This window comes from Trifolium pratense, linkage group LG4, assembly GCF_020283565.1.
Source record: "Trifolium pratense cultivar HEN17-A07 linkage group LG4, ARS_RC_1.1, whole genome shotgun sequence".
Taxonomy (NCBI): Eukaryota; Viridiplantae; Streptophyta; class Magnoliopsida; order Fabales; family Fabaceae; genus Trifolium; species Trifolium pratense.
The window spans coordinates 20,726,252-20,748,291 of NC_060062.1; the positions used below are offsets into that span (position 1 = coordinate 20,726,252).

At 32.0% G+C, this 22,040-nt stretch overlaps 4 protein-coding genes across 4 annotated transcripts; all 4 read right to left on the reverse strand.

Moving 5' to 3' along the window:
• Positions 1–280: 280 nt before the first annotated feature.
• Positions 281–2,318, reverse strand: LOC123882121 (heavy metal-associated isoprenylated plant protein 35-like). The gene is made up of 3 exons (XM_045930925.1): positions 2,002–2,318; positions 1,831–1,906; positions 281–1,362 (listed from the first exon to the last, which is right to left on the reverse strand). Exons 1-3 carry the CDS (start codon positions 2,194–2,196, stop codon positions 554–556), a joined length of 1,080 nt encoding a protein of 359 aa, XP_045786881.1. The 5' UTR covers positions 2,197–2,318; the 3' UTR covers positions 281–553.
• Positions 2,319–6,076: 3,758 nt separating this feature from the next.
• LOC123882123 (probable xyloglucan galactosyltransferase GT19) lies at positions 6,077–8,033 on the reverse strand. Its single transcript, XM_045930927.1, has one exon. It carries the CDS (start codon positions 7,653–7,655, stop codon positions 6,291–6,293), a length of 1,365 nt encoding a protein of 454 aa, XP_045786883.1. The 5' UTR covers positions 7,656–8,033; the 3' UTR covers positions 6,077–6,290.
• A 1,269-nt stretch (positions 8,034–9,302) lies between these two features.
• Positions 9,303–9,915, reverse strand: LOC123923702 (flowering-promoting factor 1-like). Its single transcript, XM_045976420.1, has one exon. It carries the CDS (start codon positions 9,808–9,810, stop codon positions 9,469–9,471), a length of 342 nt encoding a protein of 113 aa, XP_045832376.1. The 5' UTR covers positions 9,811–9,915; the 3' UTR covers positions 9,303–9,468.
• An 8,703-nt stretch (positions 9,916–18,618) lies between these two features.
• LOC123923182 (60S ribosome subunit biogenesis protein NIP7 homolog) lies at positions 18,619–19,357 on the reverse strand. The gene has a single exon (XM_045975852.1). It carries the CDS (start codon positions 19,288–19,290, stop codon positions 18,727–18,729), a length of 564 nt encoding a protein of 187 aa, XP_045831808.1. The 5' UTR covers positions 19,291–19,357; the 3' UTR covers positions 18,619–18,726.
• Between the last annotated feature and the right edge of the window lie 2,683 nt (positions 19,358–22,040).

Consider the following 22,040-nt stretch of genomic DNA (forward strand, 5'->3'; position numbering starts at 1 on the left):
CGGCTAACCACTAATTTGAGACCCGGAATGCTTGCAAGTACATCACTCATGTAAAAAAAAACTCTCCCGGGGTCCTCTACAACAATCTAGCCAACATTGGTTACACACCAATCAACCTACTTGAGCTTCAGTGTGCTTACAGGTGCATCACTCATGTCGGAAATCTCTTGCCGCCATCCAACACTACAGTCCATACGCTCTGGCCACCACTCAAGGTCCACCTCGAGTAAGATTTTACGTTCCCCGCCATTCTTCCTTCTAAAACACATTAAAAATATAATACACCACAAAAACACACTAAATACATAAAACATGATTATCTAACAGTAAAGGCTCCCTATCAGAACATAATTTACAGTTTGGTCCAGAATCAAAATAAGTTAAAGTTGTGAGCTGAACATTTTCAGTGTTGAGACTAAGATCTTCTAATCAGCTCCTACAAAACCAAGGACATAAAACATATGCTATAAGCTAAACTTCCCTCAATTACAAAAGTACCATAACAAAACTATCCTATAATAGAAGAAACAAAACCAGTTAAAAAAGTGCAACATTACATAATAGAACACCCATTTGCATTTTCATCACTGAAGAACTCAAAGGGAATCAAAGGTGTAGATTGAAACTGATGATAAGGGTCACGGTCAAGGCCTGAACACATGTAGGGTAATGGTGGAACATAGTAAGAAGGACAAGCCATTGTTCCAATGGGACATAATCTGTTGTAAGTTGCATAATGTACCAAAGGAGGATAACATGTTTCTGGATAAAACATGTACGGTTGCTGACGTGTAGGGCTGAGATTCACTTGTCCCACAACCTGACCTGGATACTGAAATTCTGATCCTGTATGTGCTGGTGCACCAGTAGATGCTGAACTCAACCCATTGTTTCCTGTTCCTGTTCCAGTTCCACCACCACTCTGAACTTTCTTCATCTTCTTCTTACCAGAATCACCTCCACCAGTTTGACCACCTTTGTTTTCTGCTTCCGGTCCCTTACCGCCTGCCGGAGACTTCTCCGGCAACCCCTTAGTTTTTGTGTTGCTACTACTATTGTTTTCACCTTTGCATTTTTCAGCATTTTCAGTTCCTCTGTTTTTGACAGAGCTATGGTTAGACTTAGATTCAGTACTATTTGCAGAAGAGTGGTTTTGCTTTTGCTGAGCTTCTTGGTTTTTTTGTTCATTCTTCTTATTGTTCTTAGCTTTGTTTGAATCCTTTCCTTTCCCGGGAAGATTCTCCGGCAAAACCTCGGCATGTTTTCCGGCTTTAGCCAGTTTCCTAATCAGAGTCTCGACAGCAACATTTCCGGTGACCGTTACTTTTTGCTGTTGTGGATCTATTGTTGTAGTAAAAACTCCTGCAATGCAAATGTTATAGAACACCCTAAATTCATTGTCACCACATAAACATTACATTTGAATTTAAATCACCAACAAAAACACCAGCATCAGACACAACACTAACACTTACGTTGTTGACAAATTGACAACAACAGTAATTTAAGCAAACAAAAATTAATTAAATGTAATCAGATGTATCAGTGTCATGTCCAACTCCGACATTCGCCAGAGTTGGACACTTGACACCAGACTTTGATTTGAAGTGTCTATGCTACATTGTACATACTAGAGCACCAAACCATACAGCTGTTAATTTAGTGGTAACAAAAAGTAAAGGGAAATGACAGTGATTTTGGGTTTAGCACAGTAAACTTTTAGCCTAGTAATTTTTCCATGCATGAAAAGAGAAAGAAATGAATAGTTGAAAATTGAAGTAAATTTCATGAAAGAATGAAAATTGGAATGTGTTTAAGCTTAATTAGTACCTTCAATGCTTTGAAGAACTTTCTTTACTTTTCTCTTACAACCTTCACAGTGGATAGAGACTTTCAAGAACCATGTCTGAGAAACATATAAAAGAAACAAATTTGAGCTTATAAAACAAAAAAAGAAAAGATTTTGACAATAGGGTCTGTTTGTTGAATAGTTACACTTACCTGATACTTCAATGGTTGTGAAGTAGCATCCATTAGAGAGAAGTGGTGGTGGTTTTGAAAAGTTGAAATGAAAATGAAAGTGAGAAGAAGAAAATGAAGCAGGCCAAGATGGATGGGTTTGGTTGAAGTATAATGTGACAATGACAGAAGAAGTAACACTGCTTCTGCTTTCCTCTGCCCTCCGATATCATTCATTCATCCAATTCACTTTTTTTATTTTTACTTTTCCTTTGTGTAAAACGGGTAATTTTTATTTTTTTATTCTTTTCTTTACAATGTAGCTACTACTCACACGCTCACACATTATACATGATATCATGATATTATGCATCTCTTTGTGAGTTTTGTACATCCTTGGTTAATGATTCACTATGTGAACCACAAACACTTCTTAAATTAAGTGTGATATGGTATCGTACATGTGTCAGTGTCGGACACCAACACATATAATTATACTGAATATCATGTTACTTTCTCAAATTTTTATCAATGTCAATGTATCAGTATTATGTTTGGTGTTCATGTTTGCATCCGTGCTACATAGCCATAGATTAATATTTGAAATTTATTAGAAATTCTAATGATGATAGACGATACTTTTCAAAAATAAAAACTCACAATAAGGATCGTTAGCGGTTAACCTCTACTTATAATAGACAACATACAATATCTATGTCTATATTTCGCTCCACATTTAGTGCCTCCATAATTATCTCATTTCATTCTTAATAATATCGTAAATACATTTATTTTGACATTTTATTTTGACATGTTTAATTGTTTTCGTGTAGAAATGATTTTACCTCCGAATTAATTTGAACATTTTGATATCATGTCCACAGTAGACCATGGTCTACATTAAAATTTGCTTGCATTTCTTGTCTTTATATTAAATCTTCTATCTTAATTTTTTGTCCCTTGTAGATGTTCTAAGCTTTTGTTTTTTACTATTAGAAGCAAAATTAATTACTATGTACTGTAGCAATCTAAATATTAAATTCATTCAGACACATTGATAACAGTAACTTTTTGGTTCTTGATTTCAATTTTTTATTATGGACTTAATATGCATGTCACACGGGGAAGATAGCTGTGTTTTCCCACTTCACCTTGAGAAAGCACGCAAAAAGTTACCAGTACAAGGATTATGCATGAACAAACAAATATAAACAAATTTTACCGGACTGCTTAATATGATTCGGAGTCAGTTTTGACATCAAGTGGTTTCAACCCTCTTTTGATCATAATTACGGGGATCGAACCGTGATCATTTCTACCGAGTAAATGCAATGATGTTATTTTGAGTGGTGTATTTTGAGCATAGACTTTGAAATAGTACTACTTGATTTTTTTTTTAATTTGATAAATAAGAATTTATGAACATAGCTTTTTTTTCTTTCTTTTCTATAAAGCAAAATGGAACCAAGAAATAATATACGACAAGGTAAAAGAGCCAAAATTGAGGAAAAGAGTGTCTTAAATATTTCCAGTTTGGATGAAAAAAATCACATCATTTTACCCACTTCAGATTATTTACTGTCCAGTAAAGAAAAGACTAATCTACTTGAGTTGGGTCTATTGATTTATACTATTTACAAAAGGGAAGTGAGTGCAGGACAATCTAGTGTGGAAAATATCTTATATCCAATCGGAAATTCATCTCAGCTATAATACAAGATCACCAAATTCAACATAGTCCCTTGAAAAGGAAAATATAAAAACACTTTTCATCTCCAAATTTTATAATTCGAGGACTTTTGTTCCCAAATTTGAAAATAATATTTTTGACTCTTAATTTTGTTTCCAATTACAAAGTGAACTTCCGAAGTTTAAAAATAGTATTTTTTTCTCTCTCTCAAATTTCACAATCCGGCAATTTTAAATTTAAAAAATTGCAAATTTGGCTCTTAAGTTTGTAAACATTAACTATTCGTTTATTGCTATGATTATTGTTTTTTAATTTAATAGTTAATATTTATTTGTGTTAAAAATCGTTAGTTGATCCAGTGATGATTGACGCTAGACTTGATAGGGAGGAGCACAGTTTGATCCTGCAATTGCGATTGAAAGGTTCTTACTTCTGCCTCGATAAGAATTGCACTTTTTAAATGTGTTAACCGTAAAATATAGGATGGTAGTGGTACTATGTTGTAGGTCAACTAAATAAACTACCTAGCCATCAAGATTTCTCCAGCTAAGTGGCTAAAGTGCAACCGGAAATATGAGAAAGCAAAGCCATAGTTGAATAACTTGTTGTAAATTGAAGTTTGCTCACCCTACTGACAAAGCAAACTTGGGCATCAGCAATATTCAATAAATGGTGAAAGAACTTATTAGGTCATGAGTCATGACTCACTTGTTAAATGAATTAGCAGTATCTCATGGGTTATTAATGACCTCTACTAGAACTACCACCACCTAGACGTCACTCACAAGGCAAATCACTCATCAACATTAATTCCATATTAAATGTTTACTTTCCATATCGTAGTAGTATTTTTAATTTCCAGTACTGTAGTACCAGTAACATTTAAAATAGTTTGTACCAAAAAAAAAATTAAAATAGTTGTCTTATATTCCCGCCATTCCAAAATAATTATTTGTTGTTCAAATTTAATTTAGAAAACAATCTTAAGTAATAAAAAAAGGAAAATGCGTAATGTGTAAAGTAAGTTGGGGCATTGGGGAAAAAATAATTAAATTTACGGGTCAAACTAACATGAATGATAGTATTGTTTTAGAGAAATAATCAACTTTTGTTTATATTTCATTTTAAAAAAACAGAAGCCATTTTGTTAGACATGTCTGAGAAACATTATCCAATCATAAACCACATTAGGACAAACTCATTTCAAACTTACAAACTTAATTTTGTTGTATGAAATTTAATCGCATGTAATTTTGCCAGCTTCAATCCAAAATTACCAATTGAGTGAAAAGGCCCCAGAATGCCAGAATAGTGGCACTTGATCAATTTTGTGAATTACAATATTACATATCACAAACAAAATGGATAAAAGATTAAAGCTAACTTTTGTAATTTTCTTGTTCCTTGAACATGAAAAGCTACATTTTCACTTTGCATGTAATAACTAGTTTATAGAGACATGGAGATGAATAAGAGATATCATCAGCATTCAGCAACTAGACAGATTAAGATACTTGAGCATTTGCATGTAATAACTAGTTTAGAGAGACTTGGAGATAATAAACAAAACAACAGATCAAGACTAGAGCAAATACTGTACTTCAATAGCACAGAACCTAGCAGATGGAACATATTAATACAAGTATTAGTAAACAAGCACCTAGCCTATAAATTGAGTTCACACCACCTTCAGGAAATTGGCCTAGTCCAAATTCCCAAAGCTGAATTTGTGTGATTGTGTCCACTAGCTTAAGGTTCAACATTTAAAATACACCAAGAACATGCCTTATCTTCGTTTCAACTTTGTCCTATAAAATGAATTTTCTGTTAAGAATTTAAAGAACGACAATAAACAGGAATTAGTTACTACTAATCCCCTGTAACGACCAAGCAATGTAGTATGAATGCCTTGTGGAAAATTCATTCATTCCAGCTCATTCAGACAAGCTTACTAGCCAAGAGTCAGAAACACTCATTCCATATAGTATCATATATATATATATATATATATGTATGTAGACAAGGATTGCATTTGCAGAATATTATCAGTATAAAGTTAACCTGTTATGAAGTATTGAACTCCAATAACAGAACCAAATGTTTGTCATAATTTGGTGCTTTGTTCCATTCTAGCATTCACGTAAGACGAAACCTGCGATACTGGATTGGTAGATTGAACCTAGAATATCAATTGAGCAATCAACAAGTAGCTAATGTATATGATGACAATCAGAAAGAAATTTAAAGATAATGTATTATACAATATGAGCCTGCAGTTATTCTGGTTTGTCCCAGAAAACATTGGCAGAAGGGAAAAGAGTCTAATGCAAGGATTCAGATTATGTGCAAACACATCATAACTGTCCGATTAAAATCATACGGTCTAGATTTCAATGTCGGTTTTACTTTAAATAAAAAACACCGAGCTTGAAATTGAATCAGACCATCCAAATATAGCTAACTATGTCCTTATACAATTGCTCAGGAAAACAATTAAAAGCACACGGAAACTTGCCTTTCGAGTCAAGATCTATTGATATTATTGCCAAAAACAAAACTTAAAAAAGGAAAGTACAAATGCTATTGGCTAATTGGCTATTGCTTAAATCTAAACCTAAAACAACAAGAGGAAATACTGTAATTACAAAACAAAATCAAGTTCCTGAAGCCTTGTTCGAATCTTATCCAATGTACCATCAATCGTTAAATCAAATGCATCCTTCTTAGTTCTCAAACCAGGAGAACTATTATGCTTCCTATACACAACCCTAGGAATCAACTCCAAAACTTTCTCCCTCATTCTCCTAACCCTAGCTCTAGGTATTCTTTGCAACACATCAAGAATCTTCAATCCCCTAAACACAACATCCTCCTTAGGTATAGTAACCGAAAAACTCTCAAATTCATTCTCCGGCAAATGCCACGAATACTGCGATTTCGCAGACAAATCCTCGAAAAAAACAGGTATACATCCAGCAAGAATCGCATCAAAAGTCGATTTACGTGTAGGAGTATCCCCCGGTGGTTGCAAACAGAAATTTGCACCTAACATCGGTTTCATAAACCTAATTGGATCATGCTCACAAACACCATTCGAACAATCAACAGTATCACAAAGCTTTTCATAATTCCCATTCCCAACACTACTACTGCTATTATCACATTCAATTCTTATACTCCGTCGAATATTCGGAGCAGAAGATAAACCACCACCACCGGCGAAAAGAGCAAGCGAGGATCGCTTGCTACGACGAACGCGTTGAATCCACGAATCTAACAAAGCGAGATTCGGTGGATGAAACGACGTCGGATAAGGAACAGCATGTTCCTGCCAAGGCCAAGCACGAGCTTCAATTGTTAAAGCAGTTACATTGAAAAATTGCGGCAATTCCAAAAACGAAGTTCCCCAAAGATGACGATCATTATCCAACGGCTGGGAAAAATCCCAAGCGGGTCGGGCCATAACAAGAAAATGATCATGACCCGAATGACGGTTCCATATACTCGGGTTTTCATTTTGTAGAAAATTAAAAAGTTGAACACCGTGTTCTTCACTTGAATTATATTCAGGTCCGTAAAGATAACGGAGAGAGTCAAAGCCAGCGTAGTAAGGAAGATAAACGGCGTTAGCAATAGTTGGATCTTCCGTTAAACATGGATATTCTAACATGCGCCGATGGAAAATGAGTTCAAGCATGGATGGATCGGTTCGGTACCAACTATGAGAACGGTTATGGGTTTTTTGGCCTAAACCGTGGTTTGCTAAGTAAGGACATAAATCATCGAGAAATGTGTATTCAGAACAATTTGCGAGTAGATCTAGGTTGAATTGTGGTGGGAGTTTTCTTATATGGATCCAACGTTTTTCGCAGTTGTTTTGTGTTGTTGTTGTTGTTGTTGATGATGATGATTCTAGATTGTCGGTATCTTGAGATGTGGTTGGATTGAAGAGGAGGAAGAGAGTGATGATGATGGAGATGAAGATGTTTTGTTTTGATGATGCCATTGGAGATTAAGGAAGATGAAGATGTGAAAATGGTGTTTGAAGCTTTTGTGTTGATTTTTTTGTTTGGTGTTTTTTGGTTTATGTTAATTATTAATGGATGGGTTTTGTTACCATAATGGAAATTAAGAAAGTTTGAGTTTAATTAACTAACGCTAATTCTCGAAGAGGAGCGATAAATATGGAAGATTGACTGAAATGATTACTTACGAGATCTATTAAATGAAGGGGCCTCGATTTATGACCATACAGGATTTGTCGGTTGTAACTGACTCCTAAAACGGCGTCGTGTGTGAGCTCATTCCCACTGCCATTGTTAAATTGTTTGCTTTTTTTCTTTTCTTTCTTTCTAATATTAGTATTGTTTACTTGTTTTTACTTGCCATCAAACAATTAGGTATGATTATGTAAAACAAAAAAGCAATTAGTTGTGATTTTGTAAAAAAAAGTAATTAGTTATGATGTTGTAAAAAGAATAATGTAATCAGTTATGAAACCTTATCAGAGATGTTAACGATGTTTTAAATAATGATTCTGTGTTGAATAGAATAATTTTTATTTTAATTCGTGAGTTTAATTCGATTGGTATAATATAAATTGAGATTCCATTTCTAGTCATCCAACTTATATCTATCTTATGAGTGAAATAGGCATTAAATTACTTGACAAAAAATTATATTTTTAAATAAATAAAATGTACTATAATTTTTAATATAAAATTTATACTTATTTTTTATATCTCTAAAATTGCTTTCTTTGTTTTGTTTTCACCGTATAAAATTTATATTTATAATACAATAACAAGTGCTTTAAATGAATGAAATGCTATAAATATTCCTTTATTAAAAAAAAAACAAGGGCTTTAAAGTAAGAATACATGTTAATATTATTTTATTTTTTGACAAATAGAGAGTTTTTATTCTATATTTCATATATGCATATAATATATATTACTATATTTTTTTTCCATCCCAACATTCTCGCGTCCCCGAAAATCTGAAAATACTTATTTATAAAATGTCCGGCTTTTAAAATTCAAACAAGTTTTTTTTTTTTTTTTTGTTAATTATAGAGTCCAAATTTTTACACATCTAAATTTTAAAATCTAAATGTAATTCAGACATAAATTTGATACACATCGAAATTTAAAATTCAAATGTGTAAAATGGCATTTTTAAAGCACTTACACATGAAATGCTTATACATTTTACAACATTCAAAATTTTAAAATTCAATTTAAAAAAATCCTAAAATTGCATTTTGCTGCAAGAAAATTATTGGCTTTAGCCCTCTTCAGTTAAAAAAAAAAAAAGTTTCAAGTTATACATAAGGTATGTTTCGATTCTAAAATTCAAATATATACAATTGTTTTGCATGCAAATTTTAAAATGTAAAAGCATTATTATAAAAAATAAATAAATGTAAAAGCATTAAAATTGATAAAAATTTCAATTTTGGAGCACACAAGAACGTTAGGGAGTAAGAACTTCACTAGTTAAATCCACGCCCATCGACGAATGACAAAGGTCCAACTAGCTTTTGGCCTAGTTCAGCTTTGGAGTAGGAACGAAAATGTCCGGGTTTTAATTTAATTTGAAAATTACAAACGCGTAATGTGAATATTAACACACAAACACGAAAGAATAAAATTATAAAGATAGACAAATTTTAATTTGATTATTATACAAGAGTGACAAAAAAATTACAACATCACAGCAAGTAAAAGACGACATTAACTCACCAACCAATTCACACAAATAAAAGACCCTACCTTATTAATTAATTATTACATATATACATGATATATGATCAACGTCTACATGTCCATAACATGGAAAAAGTTCTTGTTCTTGACAACAATGTCATACATATGCATGGGTTTGAGCTTATTGAAATCCTTTGGAAGAGAAATGAGATACACGGTAGAGCGTTTATGGAACTGAAGTAGATGATCAGGATCATCATAGTACCGTTCCCAACCAAGAGAATATAGCTTGCGTTCTAGCAAAGAATAAGAAGTGATAACTTCATTTGTTGGTGTATAAACAAGCACCTTTCTACTCCTTCCACCCCCACTATTCGATCCCTCACCTCCCTCCCTATGAGGATTCTCTACTAGCCTCACCACCCCGTTCTTAAATACCCAAACCCCAGACATGATCAATTATATATATATAATTGTTTTTTAATTTATGCACAAAAACAATATATGATGATCAAGAAGAGAAAAGTGTGTGTACGTGTGTTTGTGTTCTAGCTAGCCAGTTTGGAATATATATAATGATGGAGGTGTGAAGATGAGATATCGTTAAGAATTGAAATATTTTATATAATATACTACATATTATAGAAATCGATCGGATAAAATACGGTCACATTTTCCCCATATATAGGAAAATATTTTTTTTTTTTTTGATATTGATATAGGAAAATATTTTATAAATACTAAATGTTATTCCTCATCATTATATGCTTGCATGGGTTTGAATTTAATATAGTTAGTGCATCATCCAGTAATTGTTTCTGACCGCCCGATTAAAATTGATGATTATGATTAAATAAGATAGAATCTAATTGTTTATACAATAGTTGTCCAAAACAAAATTTGGCGGTCAAATTCCTTTTTACTTCGTGAAGCAGTTACATCAGTGGATCCAGATTCATACCGCATTAAGGTTACAGCTAAATTAAGGTGAAGAATGGGAGATTATATTCTAGAATGTTTTTATGTGAGTACAGCTAATGCGGGACCCACCAAGGAAATAAAACCTAAATTAAGATTCATTTTGCGGACGGACAGGGTGTGTTTGGGGAAGGGGATGTTCATCCATATAATATTAATTATCATGTCTAATTGAGGGAATCTGCTACTCCAAATAAACTCTTTAGTTTGGCAGAAAAATATGATGCAAAATATGATGTCAAATGTTATTTATGCGTACGTATAATATGATGTCAAATGTATGTATATTTTTGAAGTATATGTAAAGTATAATAAGATGAAAAAGTAGAGGAAATGATAGAGATAAATTTGTCAACTTATATAGTTGTGTGTAGAGCTGTCAAAATGGGCTAGCCCGAATGGGCCGACCGGCCAAGCCCGATTTTTTCCCGGGCTCGGGCTTTGAAAATCTTAGCCCGGGTTATTTCCGGGCTTTTAGCCCGGCCCGATAAAGCCCGATTAAAATATGGGCTAGCCCGAATGGGCCGCGGGCGGCCCGCAAGCCCAAAAAAATTAAAATTAAAAAAATAAAATAAAATATAAATATAAATAGTTTGTTTTGAATGATTTGAAATTAGTTTGTAATATAAATTATAAAACACCGTCCGCTACTTAAGTAGCAGATGAGTAAAAATTGGGCACCCAAGAAACTCGTAGGTAGCAGATGAGTAAAAATAGGACGCGCGAGAAACTCGTACGTAGTGGATGAATAAAAATAGGGCGCGCGAGAAACTCGTACGTAACGTATGAGTAAAAATAGGGCGTGCGAGAAAGTCGTAGGTAGCGGATGAGTAAAAATATGACGCACGAGAAAATCGTAAGTAGCGGATGCGTAAAAATAGGGCGCGAGAAACTCGTAGGTAGTGGATGAGTAAAAATAGAGCGGGCGAGAAACTCGTACGTAGTGGATAAATAAAAATAGGGCGCGCGAGAAACTCGTACGTAGCGGATGAGTAAAAATAGGGCGTGCGAGAAACTCGTAGGTAGTGGATAAGTAAAAATATGACGCGCGAAAAACTCGTAGGTAGTGGATGAGTAAAAGTAGGGCGCGCGAGAAACTCGTAGATAGGGGATGAGTAAAAATACGGCGCGCGAGAATTATTATATATATATATATATATATATATATATATATATATATATATATATATATATATATATATATATATATATATATATATATATAGCGGATGAGTAAAAAATAGGACGCGCGAGAATTATTAATGGTATTTACTTGGTTGAGTTTGAGCACTAGAAGTAAAAAAAATAAAGGGTAAATGATCATTTACCCCCTGCAAAATAAGCAAATTTTCGTTTACCCCCTGCACAGATTTTTTTTCTGTTTACCCCCTTGCAAAAAATAGATTCCCTCATTTCGCCCCCTGGGTGTACAGCAGGACAAGTGACTATGCAAACCTGTTGACGTGGCTTGTACATGTGGAAAAAATCATTTATATTTATTTTTTAAATTCCACGTCAGATAATATTTTTTAAAAAAATAAAAAATATATTTTTCCTACAAAAGAAAAAAAAATTCTGTTTTGTTTCCCCAAAATTTTTTTAAAAAATTCCTACAAAAAAAATTAATTTTTTTTTCATACAAATGATTTTAAAAAATTTTCCAGCAAAAAAAAAAATTTCCTCCCAAAATAAAAAAATAAAAAAAGAATTTTCTTATTTTGCTCCCAAAATAAAGATTTACTCCGAAATAAAGTTTATTTCTGAAATAAAAATTTTAAAGATTTATTTTCAAACTTTTTGAATTAAAAAAAACATAATCTTTATTTTTTGTTATTCTCTTTGAATTAAAAAAAATAGAAAAAGATTTTGCAAAAAAATATAAAATAGAAAAACAAGTTTTATTGGTGTTTTCTTCTTCTATCAAAATCATTTGCCCTAAAACTAGAAAAATATAAAGAAGCAGAAGACAATAATGAAGTAGAAGATGATTTCGGCGACTGAAGAAGACGACGACGAATACAATCATGACGGTGGAAGCAAACGATTACGGCGAAGATTATGTTTTTTTTAATTCAAAAAGATTTGAAAATAAATCTTTATTTTTGGAGTAAAATAAGAAAATTCGTTTTTTATTTTATTTTAGGAAAAAAATACTCAATAATTTTGTATGAAAAAAAAAATTATTTCTAGGAAATGTTTTTTAAAATTTTGAAAAAAAAAATTCGTTTTCTAAATTTTGTAGGAAAAATAATTTTAATTTTAATTTTTTTAAAAAAATATTATTTGACGTGGAATTTAAAAATAAATATAAATGATTTTTTTCCATGTGTACAAGCCACGTCGGCAAATTTGCACAGTCACTTGTCCTGTTGTACACCCAGGGGGCGAAATAAGAGAATCTATTTTTTGCAGGGGGTAAACAGAAAAAAAAATCTGTGCCGGGGGTAAACGAAAATTTCCTTATTTTGCAGGGGGGTAAATGATCATTTACCCAAAAATAAATAAATACATAAAACCGGGCCGGCCCGAAAGCCCGACTACCCGTACCGGGCCGGGCTCGGACACTAATTTTGGTAGCCCGTTTTTTCATCCGGGCTTTTTAGCCCGGCCCGACGAAGCCCGATGTCGGGCCGGCCCGAAATTGTCCGGGCCGCCTGTTTTGACAGCTCTAGTTGTGTGTGCATGACAACATCTTACAAAGAGTATCACGTAAAAGAATTTAATTGGCCAAAAACGAATTTAATTGGAGGAGTAATTACTTTTAACTTCAATTAGATTATGTCATAAAGGAATATAAGAATAGTGGAGATTGAAGAAGAAGGGAGAAATTTACCACATGAATGGTTATTATGGAATAAATTTATATTTTTCTTTTAACTTGTACAATTAGTATATTATAGAGAACAAAACTTTTAGCTTCAAATATTGAATCTTTGCTAGTGAATTGTCGATTTGATATTTCTCATATCAATGGATTCTTAGGCCAGTTTTAAGAAAAATAAAAATTTCTTTCTATAAATTTCTTTCTTATAAATAGAAAGGAGGATGGATGCGCATAGTGGGGGTGGCGACCAATTAATTAAATATGAAAGGAATGGTTTTCAAATTAATTGTGGAAATAATATTGATTTTTCATTTATGGCACGAATCTCTTTTAATTTAACTAAGGTTTTGGATACAATCCATGATTTAAATATACAGTAGCGATAAAACTCATAAAAAAAGTATGTTGCCTATTTGAGTCTCAAAAGGCTCGAGAAATTAGTCTACACTCTACACAATTATGTACCTATGATAAGGTTTATGTCAAAATAAAAAGTATTGATTTTTTTTTTATAAGCGTGAAAATAATATTGGTGATTTGCATTACATTACACATAACATGTACAAGTGTATGTATGGGAGGAGGCTATAAATCCAATTAAGCATTTCTTTTGGTTTTATTTGCTACTCTTCCCATGCAAATTATTCATTCCTAATAAAAAGGGGGATTGCGTCCAAAAAAAATAAAAAGGGGGATTTTATATCTGCTCGACTAATTTGGACAATTTATCGTTAGATTTCAATTTATGAATTTGAAGTTTAGATACTCTAAAGTTATAACATAAAGGGAAGATGTGAAACTCCGATTTGTTTAACTCCTCCAACTCTTAATTCAAACAAGCAGGGACGGACCCAAGGGGGGGCAAGCAGGGGCTCCAACCCCCCCTCCCCCCCTCCCCCATGCATATATGTTTAATATGTATAACTATTAATGTATATTAGTTGTTAATGACACCTTTTAATTTACCGACTCTTGTTTTAGGTGCTTCTAAATAAATTATTGTGATTTTATCTTATAATTTTGAGTTAAATATATTTTTTGTCTTTATAAAATTAAGAGTTTTTAAGTTTTGTCCTTCAAAAAATTTACTTTTAGTCCATATTTGTATTTTATCGCAATTATTTTGATGACTAAAAGTATCAATTTTTTGTAAAAATATTTAAAAATAGAGACTATTCTTACCAAACTACAAGATTTTAGAGGATATTTTCAGTTAAAATTTAATAGGACTAAACATAAAAACTCGTTATTTTATAAGGACAAAAAATATGTTTAACTCTATTATTTATTATTAAAAAAAGAAATTCGGCCCCCCGTGTGATTAATTTCTGGATCCGTCCCTGCAAACAAGTGAAACTACATTGCAAGTTATATAGTATTGAAATGCATTTAATTAAGATACAAAAGAGAATTTTTCAACAAGAAAATGCATGGTAGAATTTATCGATAGAGAATGGAATAAGATTGAAAACAAAAAGAAAAATGGTTTATTTGCTTATTAAGTATTGGGTTTATCTTAACTTTGATTAGAAATTATTTAATAAGGGAATATGCATTGATCTTAAGAATAAAGTATTGATCATAAGGAATGTTGGATCAATTCTCCCATAAATGTCATTTTAAAAAGTTTTTTTCATTTTGTAAAAAATGAAGAAGAATGTTGTCTTTTACCTATAAAAACAACAAAATGAAAAAGGACAAAAGAAAATGTTCTCTGATTAAAGTATCAAAAGCAATAGATGAGGATCTGGTGTCCTTTATACGGGGTGATGAATGTAGCAATTTATTATGTGCTCTAAATTTAAACCTTTTTATTAAAATAATGAATGTTATGTGATTTATGCTAAGGAGTGTATAAAAGACAAGTTACGTTGTGTGTAGATTTTATGGACTTAGCTCAATTGATAAGAAACATCGTATTTTATATATAGGGGCTGAAATTTAAACTCTGGATACCTCACTTATCCACCTTAAGGGCCCGTTTGGTGCACAGGATAAGAGACATGATAGGATAACTGTATCATATCCTGTTTCAGTCCAGTATTTGGTGACACAACATGATATGATAAGTTAATCCTGTAGCTTATCCTATCCTGTCTCTCTAGTTAAAATTCTTATCCTGAATTTGAGCTGGGTTACCAGCAGGATAGGATAATATTATTTTTTTTACTGATTTATTATATAAAATATATTTTAAAATAAAAAAAATGAAAATTAATAAAATATAAATAATAAAATAATTTGATAGTAAATTAATAATAAAATAATTAATTTTTAAATATACATGTGATTTTCTCACAAGGGTAATTTTGTAATTTACATAATATAAAAAAATCAAAATTATACTAAAATTACAATATTTTAAAGTAAACTAATTATTAAAAAAATCGTAAAATATGGATATTAATTTAAATTTTATAAGAAATTAAATATAATTATTTTGTAATGGTATTTTTATTATTTACGTATGAGATATATCATATATTTATTTAGCTTATCTAACATGTATATATCATTGAGTTATTTATTTGATCATGATTCATAAAAAAAATTAAAATTTTTTATTTTCTCATATTTTTTTATTTAAAACTATATAAATTTATTTTATTACTTATTTATATTTTTTATTTAAAAAATTCAAAGTATTACAAAATAATTTTAAAAAAATAACAATTGATTTACAGGGGTAATTTTGTCATTTAAATATTTTATATATCTTATCATATTATTATGATCAAGTATGTATTAAAAACATGATATAATAGTTATCATGTTTGTTATCCTGTGTGCGCCAAACACAAGATAGGATAACTGAGGATAACTGTTATCCTGCTGATATCATATTCTATCCTTATCCTGTTTTATATCCTATCCTATCACTATCCTATCCTGCGCACCAAACAGGCTCTAAGAGTAGAATTTCTAACCACTAGACTATCTGACAAGTAAAAGAGTTGGATTGTGTGTCTCTCCTCAATGCAGTATGAACGGTTTTTATAGCGCTCAAACTATAGAATGTGATGAAAGTATTGTTGAAAATACAGGGGGCACGCACGAACATAAATTCTCTTGAAAGTTCATGGAAAATTGATGAACAAGGCTCACAGATTCTTCTACAACCATCATGTTTTTTTTAAAAAAATCAATCTTTTTTTATTAGAATATATAATCGATAGTTAACATGTGGCACAAATGGTAAATACTCGATTTCATCCATTTAGTACAGAGTTCAATTCCTATTAAGAGATATCAGTCCCTCAAATAAATCTCAATTATCTCAAAGAATTAGTATCCGCGCATCCAAGAAACATAATTATCCATGTCACATATAATCAGTGAGGAGCTTCATCAACAGAACCATCCTTATAATCAGTGAGGAGATTCATCATTTTAAGATGCTAAGCTTGATAATATGGTACAAATTACAATGGCTTAGAAAAAGCTATATTTGTATACTCTTTGTTTAAGAAGATTCACTTGCAACATAAGTATTGGCAGCAATATTTCTGTATCAGTGGAAAATGTCATCAACATATCTTCAAAGCATGAAATTACTAAAGTTTGTTGATTCGATGATATTTTTCAGGGTCATAGTTCAACTGTTAAAGACAGACTCTACTCTACAGTCTACATCATAGGTGAAGACATAATTTTACATGAATTAGATTGGGACCTAAGAGCTTAAAAGCGTTGTTTTAAAATCTGAACACGGTTAAAAATCAAACCGTTAACAGCGGTTCAGGTATTTTGACAGCTCATTACAGTTTTAATCCGGTTCTAGTGGTTTAAAGTGGTTGACACGGGATACAAACTAAATTCTATGAAAAATAAATATAGCACAGTAAAAACACCAAGTCCTTAAAGAGACAAATAAAGCAAAGATATATTCCATCATAACATTCAACAAAGTAAAAATGGGTTGCAAAGCATTAAGTTTTGATTTTTATGAACATAAACATATAAAAATTCCAGCTTGAAATTTTTGCAAGAATAAAAGAAGTACACATCCCAGCTTATACTCTTGCTGACTTGTAACCGGACAAAACATGCAATGAATTCGATTGTGAAGTGCTAGTTGAAAAATCATGCATTTATGTAACACCTTATTCTATTGTACATATTAGATTCACCAGTACAGAAACCAAACCCATCAAGCAACCCTCAACAAAAAAAATGCTAAACACACCAACGTAGAGGAAGCAAAGCCAGGATCAGAATGAAGGTTATAATCAATACAGGAAGGTCACTAGCAGCAAATCAGTAATTGAAGTAAAAGGAAAGCAACAAAATGTGGGGAGAAGCAGATTGCCATTCAATACTAGAATGCAACCAACGCCTTTATTTACAACCCCTTTATTTTGATATAGAAGAAGTTGCGAGTGTCACAATGCAATAACTCAGCAAAGGACAGGGGCCCTCTTCCTTTTTCCTTAACTTCAAAAGACTGTCACTACCAATGTACATTCTTCCCACTCAAACCTTTTACTATATGCTCATCATTTCCTTGCAAATTCAGTTTACACACAGATAGAAAAATGCAAAATTTATTTATTCTCAAATGAATATAACTCTTGAAAGACCAATAATTTTGTGATCGGATGAAATCACAGCCAGCAGTATACAATACAACTTAGAATAAGGTTACTTACCTCCTTTATTGGTATTGCAGAATCACTCGGATTCTTTTACCAAAAAATAAGAAAAAACAACAAAATTCCACATTGGACCCAACTAACTTGAGTCGAGTGACACAGACGCATTGGAAAAAATTCTCCTTGTGCCTATTTTTTATTTTTCATTCACAAAACTTCAATCAGAAGGAAACTAAAACTCTTCACAACTTACACAAACAAACACTGCACACCTTATTTGCATCATGAATGTAATAGTCCATAACTCCATATCATACAACCAATTTTATGTATTCTAAGCAAGATTTTGAAACGAAACAATAAAAAATAGGAGAGATTGAACAGACTCCTCCACAAAACAATTATCATTTGAAATAATAACTCCACAAAACCATAACATCACACAGTAATTCACAGTCACTAAATGAGATTCAAGCACAAAAAAGAAGCTAATAATCCAAAGCAATCTCAAAGGCAAAAATATCACATACAATACAAATCATAACCATATAATCATTATTCACTACAAATCATAACAAAATTCTATGAGATTCCAGTATGACCAAGAATCAAATATTACCTATGAAGCACAGACACTCCTCAGATTAGGCGTGTCCCAGTGTCGAGCACGCTTTGGTGTCGGAGGCCGATACAACACCGACACTTATGATTACATGAATTATGTTATTTTCTCAAATTATTATTATTATTATTATTATTATTATTATTATTATTATTATTATTATTATTATTATTATTATCAGTGTCCACGTGTCCATCTATCTGTGCTTCATAGAATATTACAGTGATGTGATGCAGGTTAAAAACACAAACAAAAAACACATTTGCATTACACAAACTTATACAAATACAACAATAACCCAACAATCAAAATTCCAAAAACATCATGATTGGTATATAGTTTCAAATTCAAATTCAAAGTTCATCCTCCATTCTCAAATACTCACCTATATCACCCTGATGCAACACAACAATACCATTAGGATCCAACTTCCTACAATCCTGAGTAGACTTAGCAGCTATCCCAAAACCCAAAGGAACATCAGACATAGAAAAAACAACAACCCCATCACCAGCACCAATATTTTCAGTAATTCTACCTAACGCACTCTTCAAAACATGATTACCATACAAAAACGACATTTCAGATTGAGGTTTAAGCCACACCTTATGTTTTGCATTTGCAGCAAGAAGATTCAATGCTTGAACCGTGAGATGGAATTTACCACCGTGAGTATATTTTCCGATGCATGTTCCGAGTGATATAAGATTGGGTCTTGCGATGTTTGTGGCTCGTTTCACGAGGGATTCACTGCAGTAGTAGATTTTGTTCTTGTTGAGACGGAAACAATAGCGACCTGGGTTTGATTCGGGTCCTTCGTGTGATGGATTTTCTACGAGGTTTTTTAGGTTGTTTCCTACGAATTTGAAGAGTTTTTCGAAGACTACGCTTGTTTCTGTTTCATCTAATGGTCTCATTTTTTCGTCTTCTTTGTTGTTTACTCTCTGCAAATTTTGCTTTTTAGGGTTTTATCTTATGACAGTGATTGTGTTTGCAATTGGGGTTTTTCTTTTTGGTTTTTTTTTTTTTCTATGATGTACGGACACAGATACGGACACCGAACACGACACGGATACTGACACGTTGATACCGATAAAAATTTAGAAAAATAACATAATTTAGTGTAATCATAAGTGTCGGTGTCGGACACGAACAGACACGTGTCCGACACAAACACGCCTAATATGAGGAGTGGGGCCGATTATAATGGACCACATTAATTAATTGACAAAAAAAATTATTTAATTCTTGCTTACAGGTAAGTGAATTCAAACTTGAAAGAGATTAGTCAGAAGATTATTAGATTTTTTCCTATGCATTTGAAATGTACATTTTTAATATGGGTCATGCTGACTAGTGCTCCCGGGACACTAGTTAAGGATACAAAAAAAGCAATTTTTGTATTGGAAATGACACTTTTTATACTTTACAAACATTGACTACACAAGTTTCAATGTAATTTTACTATAATTAGTATCCTTAACTAGTGCCTCGGGGCACTAGTTAGCATTTTCCTTTTAATATTTATGATTGTGACGAAATTTTATATGTTACGTTGGTTTGGTGGTTGTTTGATCATAAGAAGTTTAGTAGGACTGCTTCAAAGAAAGAAAAAAAAAGTTTAGTAGGACGTTGTAGTAATCGATATTAACCGTTTGACCATAAACCAATGGTCGAGATCGTTTTAGATAAAAAGACATAGTTTACATTTTAGGCGTCCAAATTTTATTAACGGTTTAGATTAAAATCAATAAGAAATGTGTGTAATAACCACTGTGGTCAATCTTGATCCGTTTTTTTTCCATCTTTTTTAAAATTTTGTTAAGTGTTATGCTCTTCTCATATTGTCTATTTTGATTTGACTGATTTAGGTGTTTAATAAAGTTCTTTGAATAATAAAGAAATCTTCAAAGAAAAAAAAATTGACATGAGAAGTGTGATAGATGTAATTTGAGAACATTTTTAAATTGTAAAAAGATTTCTACCATGGTAGGAAATTAATCTTTCAGTAGGCACTTCCATGAAATAATACTTTCTTAGTTTATTTCAACCCTTAGTAAGTAATGAATGACAATGTCTCCATAGAATAGAAGTTGGTGAAATTTTTCATGCTAATCTATTAACTTTCGAATATCTTCAAATTCAGAGTTGTCAAGTTTCTTAAAGCTGGATTGATTTCACCATATCGCTATTCAATAAAATAAGTAAAAAAAAAATTAGTTACTTCATCCGTTTTAACAATATCAAAATTTAAAAATGAAACATGTATAGTTAAGAAAACTCCTACAATTTCACAAAATATAAATTATAAATTTGCTAACCTCATTTGGAATATGTATAGTTAAGAAAACTCCTACAATTTCACCTCCAATGACATATTTACTTGAAGTCATTGTGTGATATTTGATGTTTAGAAATGAAGTTGAAGTTTAATTGAAAGATTTTTTTTTTTGTATTGTGAATATTGATTGGTTTATAAACTTGAAAAAGTAACACGGTGACAAATTGTGAAAAAATATAAAATTCACTAATGAAAAAGACATAATATTCATTATTGGTACATTAATAACAATGAGAACACAATCTCAAAACGGAATATAATCACATGATGAAAGTATTTAAAAAGACAAAAAGAAGAGGTGATTAAATACATATAAAAATTGAACTATGGTAATATAAAAGAAAGGTGAAACAAATAAGAATGACATAGTGTAGAAACAAATACAAACTTAATTAAGTTGTGTCTACAATTGAAACATGAATTGAGAAACAAATACAAACTTCATTAATTGTGTCTTTCACTAATAATGTTATATGGATGTGAAGAATATTTGCCATCATGAGGCAAGTGATTGTCCAAGTAAAATTGATTTGCTTGTACATAGAACCAGTCGCAGTCATGAACACACCAGTCACTGCTAGTCTGACCTGCTTCACCATAAAAACCTGTGTCAACGTTGCACTTCAACCCCCTATTATGTGGCAGCGGGCTGCCATTGCTGGACCTGCTGTAGTCGTGCGTTGCTGTAATAGTTTCTGCGTAAGTCCTAGGTTGTCCCACATGTTGCTTGAACTCCCAATTGTCTAGTATAAATCTCGCCATTATTCCACAACCAATTGTTTCTATTGTTCCAAATTACGCAAGCCATCACAGCTATTCTGCCTGCTAATTCCTTACTTTCTTTGTTGCATATATAAAAAATTAAGTCTTTGGCATTGTGAAAAATATGCACTCATTGCTTGGAAATTGAAAATTATAAATGAGACATTTTGCATTTGTTTTAAGCTCAACCACACGGTGAAAATGTTACCTTTAGAACTAGAAGTTCATATATTTCATTTTGATTTTGTTGTACCAGAGATGAACATAATGTTTGGAAAGTTGTGAATTATAAAGCATATACTATTAAGTATTTGGCTAAATTGCACTTTTGGCCCCCTAAGTTTTAAAAAGTTGCGATTTTGGCCCCCTATATTTTAAAATAGTATTTTTAGCCCCCTATCTTTACCCCCTTTTGCAAAAGGTCAATTTTGACCAAGTCAACGCTGATATGGCAAGTCACTTAAGTGACTCAGCTGCCACATCAGCTTTTTTTTTGTCACTTATAATTATTTTTTTTAAAAAAAAAAATCAAAAGGAAGAGTCACGTTGAGATTGTCCTGCTTA

Coding starts and splice junctions, on each gene's coding strand:
- LOC123923702 (XM_045976420.1), bottom strand. CDS start 9,810: ATGTCTGGGGTTTGGGTATTTAAGAACGGGGTGGTGAGGCTAGTAGAG.
- LOC123882123 (XM_045930927.1), bottom strand. CDS start 7,655: ATGGCATCATCAAAACAAAACATCTTCATCTCCATCATCATCACTCTC.
- LOC123882121 (XM_045930925.1), bottom strand. CDS start 2,196: ATGAATGATATCGGAGGGCAGAGGAAAGCAGAAGCAGTGTTACTTCTT. Junction 1,907..2,001: donor CACAACCATTGAAGTATCAG/GTAAGTGTAACT, acceptor TATGTTTCTCAG/ACATGGTTCTTGAAAGTCTC. Junction 1,363..1,830: donor AGTTCTTCAAAGCATTGAAG/GTACTAATTAAG, acceptor TTTGCATTGCAG/GAGTTTTTACTACAACAATA.
- LOC123923182 (XM_045975852.1), bottom strand. CDS start 19,290: ATGAGACCATTAGATGAAACAGAAACAAGCGTAGTCTTCGAAAAACTC.